Consider the following 24266-nt stretch of genomic DNA (forward strand, 5'->3'; position numbering starts at 1 on the left):
CAGCTGTTAACATTACGGCTTAGTTTAATAAGAGGACATACTGTGTTGCTCAGTGTGTTGCATAATAATAACCTCATTAATTGATCAGCAATAGTTTACCAACTGCAAAGGAACAGAGGGGTAAAATAAGCACTTTCTCTTTCAAAAATGTGCTGAGTTTACTGTGTCACATTGCTTTGGATAATTTTTTATCATTCTAGTCCACTAATGATAAAGTGGAACCCTCTCTTCTTTATAGTTACTCTTGAGAACAATCTTCCTCTCCCTGATTTATTATTAGGAGTGATATCAGGATCTTCCTCAAAAAGAGGAGATAGATAATTAACGAGATTCATGTAATTTCAGTTACCACAAAGAAAAAAAAAAAAAAACATGCATTTTCTTTAATTTCCTGAAGCACCTAATGAAATGTCCCATCCTAACATGGAAAATTTTTTCTTGGAAGAAAAATATTAACTGTCAAATAACTACATTTAGCTCAAAAGCTACTAGTATATATCACTTATGAACATCTATTATAACGAGGACCTATGCTATTCACATTTCCACTAATGTCTCATTTTTTTTATTCTTAAGACTACGTAAAATATCATGTATGAAACGAGATGCCAGTCCAGGTTCAACGCACGATACTGGATGCTTGGGGCTGGTGCACTGGGACGACCCAGAGGGATGGTATGGGGAGGGAGGAGGGAGGAGGTTCAGGATGGGGAACACATGTATACTAAAAAAAAAAAAAAAGATGTATAGAATAATGATTTGATTTATATATGGCATGAAATGATTACCCCCAATAAGTTTAGTAAATGTCCATCATCCCATATGTTAATAAATACAAAATAAAAGAAAAAAAAAAGGCTTTATTTTTTAGAGCAATATTAAATTCATAACAAAATTGAGAGGAAAGTACATAGACTTGCCTTATACTCCTGTCCCCCGATGTGGATAGCCTCCCTATTATTCATATAGCCACCACCAGATGATACTTTGACTCATTATCATTTAGAAGTCTATAGCTTACCTTATAGTTTACTTTTGATATTGTACATTCTGGGGTTTTGAAAATGTATAAAGACATGTATTAGTCATCACAGTATCGTAACAGAGATTTTTCACTGCCCTAAAAATCCTCTGTGCTTTGTCTATTCATCACAGCCCACTCCAGTTCAAACCCTGGTAACCACTGGTGATAAAAGTGTCTGTCTCCACAGTTTTCATTTTTTCAGAATGTCACATAGTTGAACTAATACAGTATGTAGTCTTTTTAGATGGCTTATTTCACTTGTAAAGTGCATTTCAGGTTTCTCTATGTCCTTTTATAGTTTGGTAGTTCATTTCTCTTTAGTACTGAATAATATTCCATTGTATGGATGTGCCATTTCTCTTTTTAAAAGTTGGTTTATCTCTGTACCTATTGAAGGACATTTTTGGTTGTTTCCAATAAATACATTGCCTGCTCTTGAGAATTCAACAACAAAGCTGAATCATGTCAAATGATGCTGTTAAAGAGCACCCAATACCCGGGGCAGCTCTATACACATACTGACAAGTTAAAGTCTGCAAAACCAGCAGGGGTAATATATAAGATAGGCACATTTCAGTGGGAGTGAGTAAGTGAGGCATGATAGGAACATGACTTGATGGTCAGAGAGCCTGAAGCAGCCTGACAGCACTGTATCTGACTCAACAAACATCCACTTTTGGATAATGACAATTACCTTGATTGGAAGATTTTTGAAAATAAAATCACCCAGTACCCATGTCCACATCTACCATGAAGTGTCATTTGTAAGCATGTTTGATTTTAAAGACACCTGCATCTCTCAGGTCATTATTAACAGAATCTTCTTACATTAACATAATCTTCTATTATGCAGTTTTAGCAAAAAGACAAAACAGTGTCTTATTGAAACAGGCATACATAAAAATCAAAGGGATACAAAATAGTATTTGCATAAAGTTTGAATCTAATTTTCCTTTTAAATTAAGCAGGCTTACTCAACAATTTCTGTGAAGACTCTGGAAGTCCAGTTGTGCCTGTCTAATTGTATTAGTTACGCGGGCAACTCTACCTTCGAGCTGTCTAGCCCAGGGCTGCCTGTGAGACGCGGCTGTTTCTCACAGTAATTTTGGATGACAGCTTTCCCTGGGCTCATGCAAGTCTAGGAGGCAATTATAAGACCAGAGGTCATTAACACCACATTTGATTACATAACATAATAAAATAGGAAACAATATATGTAGAGAAGAAGAGAGAGGGATTCCTAGGAAATAAATGTGTTTTTTTGTTTGTTTGTTTCCAAACTAAATTTATAAAGACTCTTGTGAATTTATAGCAACTAATATTCTGAGATTTGTACACATATAACATTTAGGGACTATATCAATTATTTTAGCTGATTTGTTTTCACCTCTCTAGTGTAATACTTCCGTTATTAATTCCAGGATGTGTGGTGTGGAGAAGATGTATATCTTTATACCTGTAAACTTATGACAAGTTATATCCAGCTAAATGTAGGGTTAAAATCCAGAGCTTTCCACCAAGTATTACAAATAGAATTGCTTGAAGAATTTTCAATTTTCAAAAGAGGAGAAACCAAAATATACTAAGTTGGGGGCACAGCCTAAGGAAGTCATTATAAAAACATGTTGAAGTAGTTAATTTGTCTAATTTAAATGCTAGATGGTCAAGTCAGCATGCTTTCATGCCATATGCTTTCCTCAGAGCTATTTTTGAATTGCACAAATGTTAGATGCTTGGAGAATAAATTTTAAAAATGCTTTCTGTGGTTAGGGAGGGTGTTGGTGGTATGTAGGAAAGCTGCATTTTAGCTCATCCTTTATGTTTTTTCTTCTCTGTCTGATTTTTCAGCCAGTGCTTACTCATATATGGTTGCAGAAATAAGGCCATTGTCAGTTCATTAATTAAGTGGCCCACAGAATGCAGGTTTAATTGAAAGATAAAGAGTGTTAAAATTGTAATTATGATGAACGGATTGTCATAGATTACTCTGGAGACTGCTGCCAGGTGTCAATGACATGAAATTAAAAGGCTGAATTCCCCTCCTGTCATGAAGCTTCTCCTGACCTGCTTTTAGGAGGTGAGGACTCATCTATTAAGTCAAGACCTTTTGGACATTTAGTTAGTGAGAAAATATATCATTTTTTCTTCAAATAAATCTCCTCAAGTAAGCACACCATCCTGAACTGAGGCAAAGAAGTCAGTAGTCTCTTTCCATCCTTCCATCTTTAATATTAGCTATCAAAAAATGCATTTGAAGATGAACATGTATACTGTTCTGTATCTGTGTGAAGCTGGCAGCCTGTAATCTGTGGTGATTCACAAGGTAGAAAGAGACATAAGGAGAAGAGAAGAGGAAGGATGGCCTGAGGAAGCTCTGAATCTATACACTTTTCACCTGACCAGATTCCCTCTATAGAGGGTAAGTAGGCACAGGATCTGAGTCAATCTACACTTTGCTGATGTATCTTTTCCTTTGAAAATATACATGGAGGGACCAAAACAGGAGAAGTTTCTCTGCACTAAACTGAGAACACCCCACGAACCTAAGGGATATTAATTGAAGTATTAGCAGCTCAGGCATGATATCCTGATGACCCTCCTTAGCTCACTTGCCAGCACGCACCAGCAAAACCACTGTTAAGATACAAAGGCAGGCTAGCTCTCTCTGGGGAGCTGACAAGCTTGAGGGATGTTGATACCAGCATGGATATTGTTGTGTATCAGCATGAGCCTTGCTAGAGCTATTTAGTCTCTTTCATTCAGGTTTTCTCATCCAGAAAGAATAAAGCTGTCATCATGAATAAATGATGTAACAAATGTAAGGATCCTAACACTATCTCTAACCTTTAATAAGTGCTCAAGAAACAATAGCTTAAAAAAAGGATGAGGTGGGCAGGAGAGAAAAGAAGTAATACCAAGAAGTTAGTGTTAAAAATCGACAATAAAGAAACTAAATTTCATGCAATTTCTGAAACTTGTAACTTAGAATTAGGAGGGTGCAGAAATTAGATAACTTGTGCTGATTTCTAAGAAGTGATACCTTCTTCTGTTGTACAACTGAAACTAACCCAATATTGTAAATCAGCTATAATCTGATTTAAAAAAAGGAAAGTAGGGGAAAAAGGCAAAAAGAAATTATACCTTCAATTTTTTTAAGAAATGTGTTTTATTTTGCTCTCTTTCTAAAGGAACTAATGCTCTATATCATGAGTTGAATTCGTATTAAGAGGGGATTGACATAACTAGAAATGATTTGCTCTGAATAAAAGTATTTTGAGTGCTAAGTACCTGAAAGTGTATAAACATTTTGAGAGTAGGGACTTTAACTTGCTTCTTTCACTGTCATCTCCCTAGCATAGAGGGAGTGGTCATGTGAAGTGTGTGTGTGTGTGTGTGTGTGTGTGTGTGTACACACACACATATGCGTGTGTGGTGTGCATGAATACATGCTAAAAAGGAAACAGGACACTCCCTTCTGTCTGGGGGCATTTCTGTGGCACTTTGTGTCCTGACCGCTCTTAAAATAATTCCAAGAAAAAAGTGCAGACTGGGGGAAGTCATTTTGGTTCTTGGGAAAAGTAAGAATTTTGGCAGGCTATGTTTGGGGAACAAAATGACTAGTCTGAAAAGTTGTTGAATATGGTTTCTGATTGGCAACTGACCTACTAATTCTGTCTCAGTGATTCAAAGCATTCTCCTTTGACTTTAGATGGGGAGGCAGAAATGAAGTTTTCATCTAAAATTTATCCTTCGCTGCCTTTAGCTTCTGACAGTGCTCTGTGTTACACATTATGTTCTGTATAACTTACCTCTTTTCATGCAAGATTGTATTTTTGAAACCTTCACGTGATATTATATAAAGCTCTAGCCAACTTGTTCTGCCTTTTACACATGTACATTTACTATATTTGATTCATCCATTTTCCTATAGATAGAAATCTAGATGGTTTCCATTTCTTGGCCACAAAACCAGCTTTCGTCATAATCTCTTATGTGCTGATGTCTATAGTACATTTTCAAGAGCAAAATATATACCATAAATCATTTCTCAAATCTATTTGGCCTTTTCTTTTGGCTAGGAAACTTGTGGAAATACTGTTCTATGGAATATAGTTTAAGAAACTCTAGATTAGAGAAGTAACATATGAGTTAAATATGCATTTTTATTTTGAGAAGGAATAAGACTGAAATAGCATGTCCAATGAACAAATGATAAATATGAATGTGTGATTTGATAGGAACAATAGTATTACTTCATATACATGCAATAAAATATAGCAGACAGTAAAACCATTGCTATGTAGAATATAGAACAGCAGAACAATAAAGTTTCAGATATTGGAGAAAACAACAGAAATGAAGCAAAAAGAATATTGGGCATGTTCAGTTCAGTTCAGTCTCTCAGTCATGTCCAACTCTCTGCGACCCCATGGACTGCAGCACGCCAAACCTCCCTGTTCATCACCAACTCCTGCAGCCTACTCAAACTCATGTCCATTGAGTCAGTGATGCCATCCAACCATCTCATCCTCTGTCATCTCCTTTTCCTCCTGCCTCCAATCTTTCCCAGAATCAGGGTCTTTTCAAATGAGTCAGTTCTTCGCATCAGGTGGCATGTTATAAATGATCAAGTTCTAACAATCTCAGAAAAAAGAAATGACTCTTAATTATTTACACTTTTTAAAAAAGTGTTTTTAGTATTAAAAGCAAGCATTTAGGAAATGAACTATTCACTTACAAGGATTTATAGAATATCTGCAATTTGTCCAAAACTCTGCTAAGTTCTAAAGCTATAAAAATAAACAAGGTAACAACACTGTTTTAAAGGATCATGCTGTTGATTTGGAGGAGATGCACAAATAATTCAATTATTATGAAAAATACAGTAACTGCATTGCTAGATCTTGAACAAGTTATAATAGATCATTAACAAGTCAAGCAGGTACTTTACACATATGTCAGTTAGTCAGAAAGGATAGGGAAAAGCATTCTTGGTAAAGGAAATAGTATGTGAAAGAAGTAGAAAATAAGAGAGATGAGAAAACCTAAAAATGGAGATAGAAACAGGAATAAATCTTTGGTAGAGGTAGAAGATAAACCTGCTAAGAGGAAGGTACTAGAGCAAGAGTTAACCTGTTAGTCAACAATGCCTCTAAGCACATAAACCAGTATTACCTCCTGTGTGGCACTTTGGAGATGGGTTTTCAGTGCTTATCAGTGATGAAAGCTCCTGATATGAATGAAATGTGAATTCCAAAAGATCTATGAGGGCAAGTGCAACAACTATGCCTAAGTTATTTCCACATCTTCAGCCCCTAACACAGGGTCTGGTATGTGTAGCTCAGTTCAGTCGCTCAGTCATGTCCAACTCTTTGCGACCCCATGGACTGCAGCATGGGACAGGCTTCACTGTCCATCAGCAACTCCCGCAGCTTGCTCAAACTCATGTCCATTGACTCAGTGATCCCATCCAACCATCTCATCCTCTGTCCTCTCCTTCTTCTCCTGCCTTCATTCTTTCCCAGCATCAGGGTCTTTTCAAATGAGTCAGCTTTTCACATCAGGTGGCCAAAGTATTAGAGTTTCAGCTTCAGTATCAGTCCTTCCAATGAATATTCAAGACTGATTTCCTTTAGGATTGACAGGTTGGCTCTCCTTGCAGTCCAAGGAACTCTCAAGAGTCTTCTCCAACACCACAGTTCAAAAGCATCAATTCTTCACCTCTCAGTTTTCTTCACAGTCCAACTCTCACATCCATACATGACCACTGGAAAAACCATAGCCTTGACTAGACGGACCTTTGTTGGCAAAGTAATGTCTCTGCTTTTCAATATGCTATCTAGGTTGGTCATAACTGTCCTTCCAAGGAGTAGGCATCTTTTAATTTCATGCCTGCAGTCACCATCTGCAGTGATTTTGGAGCCCCCCCAAAATAAAGTATGACACTGTTTCCACTGTTTCCCCATCTATTTCCCACGAAGTCATGGGACCAGACACCATGATCTTAATTTTCTGAATGTTGAGCTTTAAGCCAACTTTTTCACTCTCCACTTTCACTTTCATGAAGAGGCTTTTTAGTTCCTCTTCACTTTCTGCCATAAGGGTGGTGTCATCTGTATATCTGAGGTTATTGATATTTCTCCCGGAAATCTTGATTCCAGCTTGTGCTTCTTCCAGCCCAGCGTTTCTCATGAAGTACTCTGCATAGAAGTTAAATAAGCAGGGTGACAATATACAGCCTTGACGTACTCCTTTTTCTATTTGGAACCAGTCTGTTGTTCCATGTCCAGTTCTAACTGTTGCTTCCTGACCTGCATACAGGTTTCTCAAGAGGCAGGTCAGGTGGTCTGGTATGCCCATCTCCTTCAGAATTTTCCACAGTTTATTGTGATCCACACAGTCAAAGGCTTTGGCATAGTCAATAAAGCAGAAATAGATGCTTTTCTGGAACTCTCTTGTCTAGGTGCACAATGCTATATGTGTGGATGGAGAGTTAGAGGGATTATATGTTTATATCAATTGTTACTATTGAAAAATTTGATGATTTTCCATTTTCAGTGAGGAAGAAGCAGTGTTGCAGAAATTAGAATTTTGTAATCAAGGTGAATTATTTTTAGCTGTGTGACCTTGAGCAAATTATTCATCCATGCTAAGCTTCAATATTCTCATCTGAAAAATAGGAAAGAAATGAAGTAATTCATATAAAATACTAGGTTCAGCATGAAGTGGCTCTTGCTCAAAATGGTAGTTTCTGTTTTTTGATGAAAAAGAAAGCTAATTAATTGAGAAAGGTCGTGTTTTGGATGGTTTGGATTTTAAAAGTTAAAAATATATTTAAATTTGATGTGCTTAAAAGTAGAAAGCTCTGAAAATTTTTGTGAGCTTGAGGAAAGTATAACTTTTCAAAGACTAAGAAAGGGCAAATTAGAAGGGGAAAGAATGTGGTCAGGAGAGGGGAAAATAGAAAAATAGTCTACTGTAGTCATCCAGTGTGAACCAGCTTGTCTGATTTCAGAACCCAGCTATACCATGACTAAGTGTCCAACTTTGCAAATTTTATTCACTTATCTAGGCCTCAGTGTTGTTGTTTTTTTTTTTAAGATTTTATATTCATAGAGTAGTTTAGGATCATAGCACAATTTAAAGGAAGGTGCAGAGGTTTCCCATGTACCCTCTACCCCCACATATGAGTGATCTCCACCATTAATTACATCACACATCAGAGTGGTACATCTGCTACAATTGATGAAACGACATTGACACATCTTTATTACTACTGGTCCATAGTTTGGATGTTGTATGTTTAGAGGTTTGGACAAATGTTTAATTACATGTCGCTGCTGCTAAGTTGCTTCAGTCGTGTCCGACTCTGTGTGACCCCGTAGACGGCAGCCCACCAGGCTCCCCCGTCCCTGGGATTCTCCAGGCAAGAACACTGGAGTGGGTTGCCATTTCCTTCTCCAATGCATGAAAGTGAAAAGTCAAAGTAAAGTCGCTCAGTCGTGTCCGACTCTTAGCGACCCCATGGACTGTGGCCCACCAGGCTCCTTCATCCATGGGATTTTCCAGGCAAGAGTACTGGAGTGGGGTGCCACTGCCTTCTCTGTTAATTACATGTATAAGTCATCAAATACCACACAAAGCTTTTTCATTTCCCTAAAAATCCTCTGTCCTCTGTCTGTTCATCCCTTCCACACCTGCAACCCCTGTGGCAACCATTCATCTTTTTACCAGTCCCCAAATTTTATTTTTTTAAGAATGTTATATGGTTGGAATCATACAATAGTAGCAATTTCAGATTGGCTTCTTTGATTTACTAATATACATTGAAGGTCTCTCCATGTTTTTTCCTGGTTTGATAGCTCATTTCTTTTTAGCACTAGATAATACTCCCTTCAGAGAAGGCAATGGCACCCCACTCCAGTGCTCTTGCCTGGAAAATCCCATGGATGGAGGAGCCTGGTGGGCTGCAGTCCATGGGGTCGCTAAGAGTCGGACACGACTGAGTGACTTCACTTTGACTTTTCACTTTCATGCATTGGAGAAGGAAATGGCAACCCACTCCAGTGTTCTTGCCTGGAGAATCCCAGGGACGGGGGAGCCTGGTGGGCTGCTGTCTATGGGGTCGCACAGGGTCGGACACGACTGAAGCAACTTAGCAGCAGCAGCAGCAGTACTCCCTTGTCTAAGGGTGCTACTGTTTATTTATCCCTTCACCTACTGAAAGGCATCTTGATTGCTTCCAAGTCTTAGCGATTATGCATGGAACTGCTATAAATGGTGTATGCAGGGTTTTGTGTGGACATAGTTTTCAACTTCATTGGAGTGTGATTTCTTTGGCATGAGATACCATGGAGTGAGATTTGCTGAATTGTATGGTAAGCGTTTAGCTTTGTTTAGCGAGATTTTAGTATCACCTTACAGAATTTCATTAGGATTAATGAGATAATCAATATAAATTGCTTGGCAGAGTACCTGGTGTATGGTAAGGGCTCACTCAATGTTAATTACCTCTTCTATTATTATTATTAATGTTATCTAGGAAAAGTTGATTTAAAAAACTCAGTTCATGTGACAGTATGGATGGAGAAGTTGGTACAGAATAGAGAAGTGTCAGAGAAAAAGTGTAAAAACATTTGATGATTAACTCCATACAAGACAGCTGCATCTACTTCAGTCCTAGATTTTCAGGATGTCCTTGTCTCACACTTGTAACCCTGCATGGAAGAAATATGCCACTTCCTAGATCCCCACACTCCCTTTGGACTAATTAAGAAGGATCATATCAGGTAATTATAAGTAATGGTTATGTAAATCTCCAGATAAAGAAGAAGATTGCTGAATGTCCTCCAACTCTGAACCATACATACATGCCAGGTCAAAATGGTATAGTGGGAAAGCCCTGGAAGTCCAGTCTGGAGAGCTGTATTCACAATATACCTCACTATGGGTTATGAGCTTTGTGAACTTGAACTTTTATCTTGGTAATTCAGTTTCCTCAGCCATGAAATGGAAATGAGACTCCCCCACTAGTTACTGAGAGAGTAAAATAGGATAATGAATGTGAAAATAGTGCCTGGAATTTGAGAGAAAGTTAATAAATGTAAGATTAATCTTAATACATGGAGTCACTAAATAGCTTGTTCAGAGTCAGCGCCATGATAGTAAACTAAAAATGCAAAGTCGTCTGTCACTAGTAACATCTTGACTAATATCTGTCATTGGTTATGAACACATGACTGTTTCAGTGAATTTATAGATTCGCATTTTCTTTTATTCACTAGGCATAAAAGCATATTTATTCTAGAGAGTTTTGATAGCAAAATACATAGCATAAAGCCAAAAAAACAAAATTCACTTATAATTTTACCATCTGGAGATAAGAAATGTTAAAATTATAAATTATTTTCTTCTGACCTTTTTTCTTTCTGAAGATAGTAAGTTAAACCTCTAAAAAGATAATCCAGATATGTTTCACTTTAAAAAATGGTATGATACTACATTTACAGATTTGATTAATATTTTGTCTTATGATATTCGTGTAAGTTTGCATGTGTTCATGCTAAGTCCCTTCAGTCATGTCTGACTCTTTGCAACCCTCTGGACTACAGCCCTCCAGGCTTCTCTGTCCATGGGATTCTCCAGACAAGAATACTGGAGTGGGTTGCCTTGCCCTCCTCAAGGGAATCTTCCTGACCCAGGGATTGAACTCACGTCTCTTCTCTCTCCTGTATTGGCCAGCGAGTTCTTTACCATTAGTGCCATCTGGGAAGCCCTATTCGTGAATATAGGATTAATTTTAAAAAGCAGTGCAGGTTCTTTCTTACTCTCTTCTTTTCTCCATCAAAACTATGCAGTTTATATGAAGAAAATTTTGTTTTCTATACAAGTGTTGTTTTTTTTTTTTCTACTTGTTGCTTATTTCCATTCTCCACTTGAATAATATACTCAGAATATGAACATTTAAGCAGGCAGCAATCAGAGGAGAAAACATTTATCTGTAATGCCAGCCAAATGAAACAATGAACTCTTTCATCTTGATTCTAAACTCTAAATGTCTGCTCCGAGGTTTTTGAAGTATCCAGTTGGTTTGAAGCCACTCAGAGAACCAGCAAAATAAGTGGTTGAAGCGGGCAAAAATATAAACCCTAAACCTTTCCCAGCTTTGCATAATCATCATATTCATTTACTTTTTACTAAATTTGCCTTTGTGAGGGTTAGGTCAACCAAACCTATCTCTCCATTTTTGCTTTTTCTTTTTGATATTCTGACAGTTCTTTCCCAGTCTAGTCCCAAATTTTCCCAAATACTTAACACATTTGACAGCCATCAATTTTATTAAAGAACCACTGTGAAGAATTTTATAATAATATGGATATGTTAAAATTACTTAAAAATATTTATTTGTAAATTGGAGTAACAGAATAGTTCAATAGGTGTTTCTGCCTTCTTTTTAAGCATTCTTTATTGTGTCTAAACACACTACCTAATGGTAGAAATACTCACATTATTTAATCTCTGATCCCATTTTGGGGAAGGAAGCCATTGACAATTACTCCAAAGTGTCATTTGTAATGGAGAAAGGATTACTCCAGAATATGTTGTTGTTTACTTGCTAAGGCGTGTCCAACTCTTTTGTGACCCTGTGGACTGTACCCTGCCAGACTCCTCTGTCTAGGGATTCCCCAGGCAAGAATACTGGCTTGGGTTGCCATTTCCTTCTCCCGGGCATGTTCCTGATCCAGGGATTGAACCCCCATCTCCTGCTTGGCAGGCAGATTCTTTACCACTGAGTCAGTCACCTGGGAAGTCCTCCAGAATATATTACCTGTGTTCTTTTATTGAAAATAAATACTAGTTGAGCACCCACTATGTCTTAGACACTAGGACTTTAGCAGTGAAGTCAGTTAAGTCAGTAAAGTCCCACTTCACATGAAGCTTACCTTTCAGAATGAAAAACTGAGCAATACATAAATTAATAGGAGACTCTCAGATAATGATATCAAGTATTAGATGCATTTTATTATTATATTATATATATAATTATATATTATAAATATATTATATTTATTATTTTGTAGGACACAGGTGTATTCTCTTTCTTCATCCTATTTAATAAGTACACTTCTTAATCTCTAAGTAGTGTATTTAAGAATTTTAGCTTGGTGTTGATGGTAGCTGTTTTTTCCTTATGATGTAGTACACCCAGTCTAAACTTTGTGATACGGAGTGAGAGTGTAAGATCTTCAGAGTTGTTCACAAAATTAGCAAAGTTTAAATTATTCCATATTATCAATATGTTATCATACTAATGTTAAATTCAATATGCTATATCTGATACATTCTGAAATATATTTTATACTCTCATCTGAACAGTGTATTATAATATTATGTGTATGTTAAGTATCATGGACTAGCATTTGTTGAAGGTTGGAATGAGGTTGATTTAATGACAGCAATGTATGTATACATAACAGCAAGGTATAGTCAACTAGGCCATTTCTTTCTATTCTTTACACTCAAAAGTTTATATTTTGATGGTTTTTTTTTCCTTCCTGCTAGAATACATTTTTTAAAAATCTGGTATATGTCTTCAAAAAATTTTTTTATTCCCCTTTCAGGAATTTGCTGCTCTGACAAAAGAATTAAATGCTTGCAGGGAACAACTTTTGGAAAAGGAAGAAGAAATTTCTGAACTTAAAGCTGAAAGAAACAACACAAGAGTAAGTATAAAACTGCCTCTGCTTGGAAGTAATTCCATAGTTCAGTGTCTTATCTCTAATACATTCATAAAAATAGAAGCCTTTAAAAACTTCAGGAAGACTTCAAGCAGACACCAACTTATTGTCTGTTACTTAGAGTAAAAGAGAATATACTACAAAACTCAGAACAGGAAGACCAGAAACCTAAATTATAGCCTTGCCTACTGAATCATGGTGTTGCCTTAAAAAATGTTAGTGTTTCTTCTGACCTTTTTTTTTTTACTTTAAAAGGAAAAGTGGCATTTCCATTGTGAGTTCCAGACTGTTTTGCAATGGAGTAGGTGGGTCATGCTTTAGACACTGGGAGTGGGTAAGATGGTAGGGTCACAGGTTTGAAAGGGGAGCATGATTTTGCCTTCTGGGTACTATGAGGGAATGGCCTGACATTCATCCTCACCTCACCCTCAGAAAAACAATGATTTTTTAAAAAGATGTTAAAAATGTAAATCACTGAAAGAGGACTCTCCTAATTAAAAGAGGCATACCTTTTCTATTTTAGAAGCTCATGAAGGAGACTTCCAGTTATGATATTTTTATTTCATGAACCTGATGGAAATTACAGTAGTCTGCTCTTGAAAACCCATGTATTTGTTTAATCACATGACTTGCTATCATCAGAGGTACCTTATTTTCTAGTTCAGAAGAAAAATTTACTAAATTTCAGACTGTGTAAACTGTCATATTACTTATCAATGAGAGAAGTTTTTCTAGTAAAATAATGTAAAGTAAAACCACTTTGGTGTGACTGTAGTTCAATTTCAATATGAAGTAAGTGAAAATATTTGAAGTGTTAAGAGTTCTGGCAGATTAATACTGAGAGAGTAAGGTATGTTAATTATGTACTCATTGTATGCTTGGTCTTAGTAACATAAAAATGACAGCTGAATATTGTAAGACAAAACATGAATAAAGCTAGAAAACATTTTTTCTACCTTTCTAAATGATGTGGAGGATTTTTGTTGTTGATTACATCAAGGGAAATAGATTTATGAAGCCTTCCTTGTGCAAACCATTGATTTATATGTAACAACTTAGTTACATAATCACCTCCCCCACCACCTCAGAAATATCGAGGTCTGAAAATCAGAAAATCTTTACTCTTCCCCTATAATGCCCTATTCTGTTCAGTTCAGTTCAGTCACTCAGTCATGTCTGACTCTTTGTGACCCCATGAATCGCAGCACGCCAGGCCTCCCTGTCCATCACCAGCTCCTGGAGTTCACTCAAACTCACATCCATCGAGTCAGTGATGCCATCCAGCCATCTCATCCTCTGTCGTCCCCTTCTCCTCCTGCCCCCAATCCCTCCCAGCATCAGAGTCTTTTCCAATGAGTCAGCTCTTCGCATCAGGTGGCCAAAGTACTGGAGTTTCAATACCCTATTAAATGTTGCTAAATATAAGATTTTTAAATGGATTTACATAATAGTTTCTCCTTCTGTGTGGTGTATTTTTCTTCTTGCTATAAACACCCACTTACTGGTCATGGAGAGAAAGCAACAAAGTAATGTGATCTCACACCCAAAAAGAATTTTTTATTAGATTGTGGGAAAGTTTGAGTAGAATTGAGTGTCTCAACTTCTAGGGTCATGATAAGCTTGTGACTCTCTCTTTTAACATTGAGAGGTTAACATATGCTTACAAACTAAAATAGATAACACAGAAAACACAGTTCATAAAGAGAACTCATAAGTGGATGGAGGTTTTGTTGTTCATTTTGAGTATCAGCAAAAACAATAGATCAAGAGGTAGGATATTTGAGTGAATTATATCTGTTCTCAAATAGAAAATAGAATTTTCAGAGGAAGATGAATGAATAAATTTTATCTTGTGTATCGCACAATAATAATGGTAATCATATAGTGACATATTGATTAAAGGTGAAATGTCTCTCTCTCTGTTTTACGTGTTTCACTCACATTATCCTCACAGCAATCCTATTGTCCCCATTTAACTGATGAGAAAACTAACACAGCAACTTGCCCCAAGACACACAGCTTGTAAGTGACACACCCAGAGAGTGCGCTCTGTGGCTTCATCAATGGCTGTATATTTTAAAAAGCATATTCCTGTTACTCACAAGTAATGTGTGACCTAAGGGATTATCTCTAGGAAGGAGCAGAGTTTGTTCAACTTCTTGTAATTCAGCCCCAATCTGTTTAGTAATCTATTTTCTATCAGCTGTGTGGAAAGTAATGTGCTAGGTATTTATTCTGATGTCACAGGTAAAGCTGTGGCCATTTATCATTTTGTCACTACAGATAAACCTGATCCTTGCCCCCAAAATAAAAGTGTACAAAAAAAAAAAAATCAAAGTAATCACTAGAGTTGCTCCTAAACCCAACTGCCTCAAGTAATTAAATTGAGAAAATCCAAATAAAGTCATGTTAATCTTATTCATGATTGTACAAAAATAAAAACTTCAAAAATTGTAGTGCATATTTACAGAAACATTCAAAAATCTTTATTGTTTAATATTTCCACACTAAAAAGAATGTAGAAAAAAATAATGAAACAAAATTTGTTATTCCTAAAACTTCTCTAACCATACCCATGCAAGTTGTATTTGTAGAAAACAGCATTCCTGCCATTTTTCAACATACTGAAATCAACTGCTGAAAATTACCATATTTTTGCAGAATTATTCGAATTAAAGGGTGAGGGAAAAATATAAATATTTATATAGTTACTATTTCTTAATATAAGAGTAGAAAAGTTTTGTTGTTGTTTCACTCTTGCTGTTTGTTGTTTCAACTGCTCTGGTACCTGAAGAGCTCAGAGATGACTTATTAACAATGATCCTTAGTTTAAATTAAAGACTGAGTTTGAAACATTCCTTACTATGCCCTTACTTTTGTTTTGAGCCAAAAGAATTATTTTAAATGAATGTTCAAATAAAATCAGACACTAAAGAAAAGCTTCCCATTCTTGATCAGCCTGTCTGTACAAGTTAAAATCCCTCTAAAGTTGTTTCCTTGAGGAGTAGAAAGTATAATCCAGCTGAGAAAAGGAAGACCCTGGTAGTTAAAAGCAGATAAAATATGTGTGTGTTTGGGTTCATGTATATTTTTTATCAAGTGCTACAATAGGTTATGACAAACACAAGAGTGAGTAAGGTACAACACATGTTCTCCCTACAGCTATTCAGTGTGGGACTCAAACGTGCATAAAACCCATTGTCAAACGATGGGTCATGTCCAGCCCTTTTGCAACCTTATGGATCATAGCCCACCGGACTCCTCTGTTCATGGGATTTCCCAGGCAAGAATACTGGAGTGGGTTGCCATTTCCTTCTCCAAGGAACTCTTTTCTTAATGTGAAAAGAAAACAAGATCCTGTAGGGTACCTAAGCCATGTTTGAGAGTAAAGGATACTAAGTGGACTGATTAAGAAAGCAATTTGACTGTTTTCATTTTCCGATGCTGCTATTGTGTTATTTGACCGTATTACAGAGGCCAAATTAGTTTACAGGGCAGAATACATTTCTACTTGAATATTGTATGTGATTGAAGATAATTGCACACAAGGTGATGTTGTAGAAAGACTTATAGTTTTAGAAATTTAGTTTAAAAATTCTCAGTGAGGCAATATGTGTCTATGGATATAGGATTTGATATGTTTATGTGTATAAATATCCAGGCTGTGGTCATTTAAAGTGAATTCCAACATAAATTAATGGCCACTCACATCGTCCCTCCAGTCCTTTGAGTGTATACCAAAGGGTGCCTTCTGCAAGATTCATTAAACATCAAAGTTTTGTTTCTAGCAAAGGTGTACAAATTAGTAGACTGTTAGTGGCATCTTAGGTAAGTTCCTTTTTATTTGTAATAGGTTTTCATTTAAAGCTTAAAAGCCATAGATACCTTCTAGATTAGAACATTTTCTGGCCACGTTCTCCAAGATAGATAATTTACAAGCATTATTACTTCAGTTCAACAACTATTAAGCCTCTATTATAGAGAATATTTTTCTAGGCATCAAAGAGTGTTCAGAATATTTAAACTGTCAAACTCTTTAAAGAGTCTGGTTTATATCACTAAAAACACAACTGTTTTTGTTATTACATGGACGAGAGTTCCCAATTGCACAAAACAGTACAGTCTGCCGTTTTAATCAAGAAGGCTTTAATTAAAGCCTATGAGAAATGTCTAAACTGAGCTTACGTGCATGATTTCTAGGACAGCATTTCTTAGCTTTGTGTTTTTCTTCCATCCGATGTCCCAGAGACACGCAGCCTCTGCTAATACCTGTACCAGCAAGAGGGATGCCCCCTGCCCAGCTCCTGTCCTCACCTGACTCCCCTCAGAATCTCTCCTGTGCAGGGGGCCGGCTATTAAGTCACACGTCTGCCACCTGGTGGTGAACATGCCTGAGAAGTGTTTTTTGGAGTGTCCATTGGAATGATGGCATTCAGAATGTGGGGGCCTATCAAACATGGAAGATACATTCAAAAGATTGGGGGCAACCTGAGATGTTAGCCTGCATTACCACCCAGATTTTATCATACTTGTTTTCATATTAAAATTCCAAAAAGCAGCAATACTGATATGTATCTACCCAACAATACAAATAGACTTCTTAGACAAAAATAAAATCTCCTATTCACAAAAAAAGATTAATAATATCTCAATACTGTATTCAGCCACGTGCATATGGTTCTTCAGTGCACAGTTATGCTCTCATTAAATATCAATATTATCCTAATATTTTGTAACCTATGGACTACATAGGTATTCATCAGAATCAACATCAGTTCAGTTCAGTTCAGTCGCTCAGTTATGTCCAACTCTTTGTGACCCCATGGACTGCAGCACACCAGGCTTCCCTGTCCATCACCAACTCCTGGAGTTTACTCAAACTCATATCCATTGAGTCGATGATGCCCTCCAACCATCTCATCCTCTGTCGTCCCCTTCTCCTCTCACCTTCAATCATTCCCAGCATCAGGGTCTTTTCTAATGAGTCAGTTCTTTGCATCAGGTGGCCAAAGTATTAGAGTTTCAGCTTCAAAATCAGTCCTTCTAATGAATATTCAGGACTGATTTCCTTTAGGATGGACTGATTGGATCTCCTTGCAGTCCAAGAGACTCTCAAGAGTCTTCTCTGACACCACAGTTCAAAAGCATCAATTCTTCGGCACTCAGCTTTCTTTATAGTCCAACTCTCACATCCATACATGACCATTGGAAAAATGATAGCTTTGACTAGATGGGCCTTTGTTGGCAAAGTAATGTCTCTGCTTTTTAATATGCTGTCTAGGTTGGTCATAACTTTCCTTCCAAGGAGTAAGCGTCTTTTAATTTCATGGCTGCAGTCACCATCTGCAGTGATTTTGGAGCCCAAGAAATAAAGTCTGACACTGTTTCCCCATCTATTTCCCATGAAGTGGTGGGACCGGATGCCATGATCTTCGTTTTCTGAATGTTGAGCTTTAAGCCAACTTTTTCACTTTTCTCTTTCACTTTCATCAAGAGGCCCTTTAGTTCTTCTTTGCTTTCTGCCGTAAGGGTGGTGTCATCTGCATATCTGAGGTTATTGATATTTCTCCCGGCAATCTTGATTCCAGCTTATGCTTCATCCAGCCCAGCGTTTCTCATGATGTACTCTGCATATAAGTTAAATAAGCAGGGTAACAATAAACAGCCTTGACATACTCCTTTGCCTATTTGGAACCCGTCTGCTGTTCCATGTCCAGTCTAACTGTTGCTTCCTGACCTGCATACAGATTTCTCAAGAGGTGGGTCAGGTGGTCTGGTATTCCCATCTCTTTCAGAATTTTCCACAGTTTATTATGATCCACACAGTCAAAGGCTTTGGCATAGTCAATAAAGCAGAAATAGATGTTTTTCTGGAACTCTCCTGCTTTTTTGATGAATGTAAAATAGAATAAAAAGTAAAAACATAACAAGAAAATGGGAAAATAATTTAATATATGCTACGTATATGATACCATAAAGTAGAAAGATCTTGTTTTCTCCAACTGGTCACAAAGCCCTATTAGCAAATATAAATTCCAATTCTAAACCTTGATTCCTGGACCTGTGTATATAGACCCATACATATCCTGAGAAAAATTGAACCTTGCTTTCATCACTAATTCTGAGTGTATACTTACAGAAAGGGAGCATCCCAGCCTAGCAACGTGTTGTCTCTCAGCTTAAATCAACATAGTTTCTTCCTTGGATGACTTAACCATTCTTTAGGATTAGCAGCTTCTGAAGATGTGATGGCATGGTAAAACCAGGGCTGAGAGCATCAGGCCATTGCATTAGCTCTTTCACTGTTTTTTTTTTTTTTTTTTTTTAAGGAGGTAGTGTTAAAGTAGTGTTGTGTATGATAACAGGATTGTTAGCAAAAATCTAATAAGATGGTGTTACTGGTAGAAGCATAGCCATTAGAGAAGGCAAATCTATATTCAGAAAAAGGGTTTATTACAGTAACAAAAAACGGCTGCTTTTTTGATGGGAGGATTTGACTTAATCTGCTTGCTTCAAGATAAATAGTTGGTTTCCAATTATATTGTATTCAGAAGTTCAAGGTTGATGGCTACAGCAAATAACTTGGCTATTGGTCTTGGGTAGTATCCTATCAACCTTGATGATGAGAACCCCATTTTGTCAGGCCAGTGAATAAGTCCTATCCCTGAAACCATGGTCACTATTTTATGCCCACTGAGAAAATGCTGTGGTGGTCAAATAAATAGGCCAGTTTATCCACAGGATGAATCATTATGTCTACCAGATTATTGAAAAGCTGTACACCAGTGAGCACCAAAAATGTAGTTTTAGCTTAGAGCTAATATCCAAAGAAATGTTTGCATTCTCTTTTCCTTAGGGAAGATTTCCTGATTATCTATTGCTTCAAAACAGACCATCCCAAAATGTAATGACACAAGCAATATTTTGCTACACTCACAGTTCTATGGGTCAGAGATTCAGAAAGGGCACGGGTACGACAGCCCTTTTCTGCTCCGTAAGTTTTGGGCTCTCAGCTGGGATGACTTGAGGTCTAGTGGGCTTCCCAGGTGGCTCAGTGGTGGAGAATCTGCCAGCTGATGCGAGAGATGCAGGAGACACAGTTTCAGTCCCTGAATCTGAAAGATGCCCTGGAGAAGGAAATGACAACCCACTCCGGTATTCATACCTAGGAAACCCCATGGATAGAGAAGCCTGGCAGGCTACAGCCCATGGGATTGTTAGGAGTTGGACACGATTGAGTGCACATGCAGTGACTGGTAAACAATTTATTTTTTTTAATCTGAAAAAGAAAAAAATATATAGTGTTACTCATTTTCCATGGTGAAAATACTCCCATTGTTGCTGATTTCAAACTACCAACATGCTGTCACCGAATGCAGAGTTGGGAAAAAATGCACAGTAGTGAACCATTATATAGTATTTCTATTATTCAAATAAATTGAAGTAAACAACGCCGTGGACATTGGTAATAGTAAAATATAATAAGATAATTAGGAAGTGATATATTTTGAATGGTTACTATTTTTTAAAAATATTTAATTATTTGTTGTTGTTCAGGCTCTAAGTCATGCCTGATTCTTTACGACCCCATGAACTGCAGCACGCCAGGCCTTCCTGTCCTTCACTATCTCCTGGAGTTTGCTCAGACTCATGTCCATTGAGTCATAAGCTTACATAATTTAAGCTTTACTTAACTGTGTTTAACCACAAGCTCACAAGATTTCTGAAAATTATCCTTTACCATAAGATGGTATGGGCCAACTTTAGCCTATGGTCTTCAGGTGGTGACTCAAATATCTGGGGATTGAAAGGTCTACTTGTGAGATGACTTCTTTGCTCTTGTGTCTGGCACCTAGGCTGGAATGACTGAAAGACAGACAGGTTTAATTGGGACTTTACGTATAAGAACCTCCATATGAGCTCTATGGCACAGTGGTCTCAGCGTAGTGAGTTTTTATGCAGTGGCTCCAGGACCTAAGAGCAAGTGTTCCAGTGAGCTAGCTGGAAACCGCATTGCCTCTTAGGACCTAGACTCAAAAGTCACAAATTGTAACTTCACTGTACAACGCAGGTTGGTCAGAACAGTCAAAGGCCTCCACAGATTCAAGAGGAGGGAACATAGGCTTTGTTTTGCAAGGTAACTGCTCTAAGTGAAGTCATGCGTGGTCACCAAGACAAATGAGATGTAACTTATCAGTAAAGTGTGGCAGCTCATTGGAGTTTGGGGGATAAGAGTATTTTCTAAATTTACTTTTTCTAATTCTTGGGGGTGCCTTTTTATTTTCAAAGTAGTTCCAAGTTTTCCGAATAAGATATCTGGTAAGGCTCTGAATTCATCATACATTGTAATTCAGTGACCTCTCCTAGATCAGGCTCTTTCTCTTTTTTTCTGTTTTGTCTTGGGACCTCAATAAGAGGCTCTTCTGAGCAGCCGCAGCAGCTTCTGGGTTCTCTGAGCTTTGACCTACATCTTAAAACCTTATGCTAGTCATTTTATTTCTTTTAACTCTTCAATGCAGTTCAAAGCAGCCAGCTCACCTCATTGTCCTTATATTCCTCCTGCCCTTCAAAATGGTCTATTGTCCCTATGACTCAGTCCATCAAAGCCTTACTTTCAGAGACACCTCATTTCAGAATAACTCAGGTGGTCATTTAACTATCCATGAATCATAGAAGATACTGTTCCTTCTTTTGATGTTAATTTAATTATTGATTTTTCAAATCTATCTGGGTCAGATATCCCAGATTCCCATTTGTCTGAGGAGTTCTTACTTATAGACAGAGCTCTTACAAACTCCTGTTTTAATCAGGGTTCATTTATTCATTTAACAAAAATTTGTACACATCTATTATGTGCCAGTCTTCTAGGCACTAAGAGATATGGCAATGGACAAAATAGGGAAAATATTAATAAATAAAAATACTTTCTTTCCTCATGGACCTTACATTGTTTTTTGAGAGACAGACTTAAACAAGGTGAATGTGTACAATAAATGGTGAATTAGATATAGACAAATACCGAGAAGGGAAAACTAATATTAGATAAAGTTGGAGAAATAGGCAGAGCTCTATAACTTATGTGAAACAGCTTGGATTTAAGCAATGCACACATCTATAGATGTGTCTATAGAATCTATATAATTCAGGGGAGTAGAATACCATGATTATAATAAGAGGTTGGTAAATAAAAGCTCTTTGAAAATAATGATTATATCATCTTTATACTGAAGAACTTTAAATATTATTTTGATGCTTAAATATGATTCCTACTGACTGATCTATATACATTTAGTATCTCAGATATTTGTGTTTTTTTGTGTTAATAATAGGCAAAGTTTTCTGACATACTGAACCATAATTAATGACAGTGAATACAGAAAAAATAACATATTAAGAACTGAGAAACATGACACTAATATGTGACACTGAAATTAATAGTAGTTTTGTGGGAAAACTAAATTTCTCACTATAGTATGAGCTTTAGGAAAACTCTTGAAAGATAATAGTTTTTCTTTACATCTTTCCAACTCAGTATCTTATATCTGCCTTTTCCTATATTGTTTCAGTAATCCTGCTTGTTTTGCCTAGACACCATTTGTTAGCCTATGCTTTCACTAGCCTTCTGAAAATCTTTTCTCCTTACTAGTCATTTGTTGTTCAGTTCAGTTCAGTCGCTCAGTTGTGTCTGACTTTTAGTGACCCCATGGACTGTAGCACGCCAGGCCTCCCTCTCCATCACCAACCCCCAGAGTTTACTCAAAATCATGCCCATTGAGTCAGTGATGCCATCCAACCATCTCATCCTCTGTCGTCCCCTTCTCCTCCTGCCTTCAATCTTTCCCAGCATCAGGGTCTTTTCCAATGAGTCTGTTTTTCCCATCAGGTGGACAAAGTATTGGAGTTTCAGCTTCAGCATCAGTCCTTCCTATGAATATTCAGGGCTGATTTCCTTTAGAATGGACTGGTTGGATCTCCTTACAGTTCAAGGGACTCTTGAGTCTTCTCCAACACCACAATTCTTCACTAGCAAAATTTTAATAACTGATAACAGCTTTTTCTTTTTTTCATATATCTTTGCTTTTAGTTGCAGAACTGCGTTATAAAATAAAGGTGAAACTCCAATTCACAAAACATTTAAAAGCAAAATTTATTTGGGAAAAGTCAGAGCATAAAGTCTGTGACAGAATGAAACATTGTTCACTGGACTTGCCCCTAATCTCTGTCGTGGCACCAAAGACTACTCTGGGTGAATGTACATTCCAGAGCAGACAGTTTAATAATTATGTCCTTAATCTCTTTCCCCAAAATGACTACTGCTGGTCTCAATTACTATATTCCAGTTGGCTGCATATATTTTTCTGTTATGTAATCCAAGAATTTAATTGTGAATAAAATCATTAGTGTTACCACATTAATTACTATAGCAACATGTGATTGTCATTATAATCAAGTTTAAAGCAACATGAAGTTTATGCTCATTTCCTTCAATTTAAAAAATTTAAATTATCAGATATAAGTGAAATTAATTTTGACTTTGAATTCTATTTTCTAATAAAGTCATCATTGTATAACATTTTTCAATAGTTATCCTATTTATTGGATCTTCCCCTGTGGCTGAGCTGGTAAAGAATCCACCTTCAAAGCAGGAGATCTGGGTTCAATCCCTAGGTGGGGAAGATCCCCTGGAGAAGGGAAAGGCTACCCATTCCAGTATTCTGGCCTGGAGAATTCCATGGACTGTATAGTCCGTGGGTTTGCAAAGAGTCGGACTCGACTAAGCAACTTTCATTTTCACATATGGTGTTTTCTAGTTCTCCTCAACTTAAACTGAAGTTATTAAATCTTATAAAAGAATGCATATAATTCACATTATATTTTAAATTTAATAAATTGTTATGTGATAGAAATGCAATTTACTCTTAGTATATTTTTGAACCCTGGTTTATGAACTCAGGTTTGTGTTTCACTGATGCTACCTGTAGGATAATCTGATGTTATCATTAGATAATATATAAATCTTCAGTCTGCTAAAGTAGAAGTCCTCTCTGTGCATTAGTGACCTGTATTCATAAGGCAATTACATTTTCTGTTAAACCCAATAGCTATTACTGGAGCATTTGGAGTGCCTTGTGTCACGACACGAGAGGTCGCTGAGAATGACGGTGGTGAAGCGACAAGCCCAGTCACCCTCGGGAGTGTCCAGCGAAGTTGAGGTTCTCAAGGCGCTGAAATCTTTATTTGAGCACCACAAGGCCTTGGATGAAAAGGTATAGTACTGGGAAAGGATTATTACAATTTGATATGTCAATTATAACTTCAATAAAGCTGAAATTAAAAATCAAACTACTGGAAAAAAGGTATAGTATTACCAAAAGATTTCAAGCTTAACTCTGCTTTTGTCATCATCGTCAAGCTCCTTGTCTTCATCCACGACTCAGTTGATTGCTGTAGTCAGGCAGTTCAGAGGAACATATTTGAGTTACAGGAAAAAATCACTCAAAAAA

The 24266-nt window shown here is 37.0% G+C and overlaps 1 protein-coding gene across 7 annotated transcripts in view; it reads left to right on the plus strand.

Moving 5' to 3' along the window:
• PPFIA2 (PTPRF interacting protein alpha 2) overlaps positions 1-24266 on the plus strand; it is a 503973-nt gene that overhangs the window by 286144 nt on the left and 193563 nt on the right. For all 7 annotated transcript variants that reach the window (XM_070370959.1, XM_070370962.1, XM_070370958.1 and 4 more), the window contains 2 exons: positions 12646-12747; positions 23865-24029. In XM_070370959.1, coding sequence (XP_070227060.1) covers positions 12646-12747; positions 23865-24029 — 267 coding nt within the window. The remainder of the gene's footprint in view (positions 1-12645; positions 12748-23864; positions 24030-24266) is intronic.

The sequence above is a fragment of the Bos mutus genome, chromosome 5 (genome assembly GCF_027580195.1).
Source record: "Bos mutus isolate GX-2022 chromosome 5, NWIPB_WYAK_1.1, whole genome shotgun sequence".
In the NCBI taxonomy this organism is placed as follows: Eukaryota; Metazoa; Chordata; class Mammalia; order Artiodactyla; family Bovidae; genus Bos; species Bos mutus.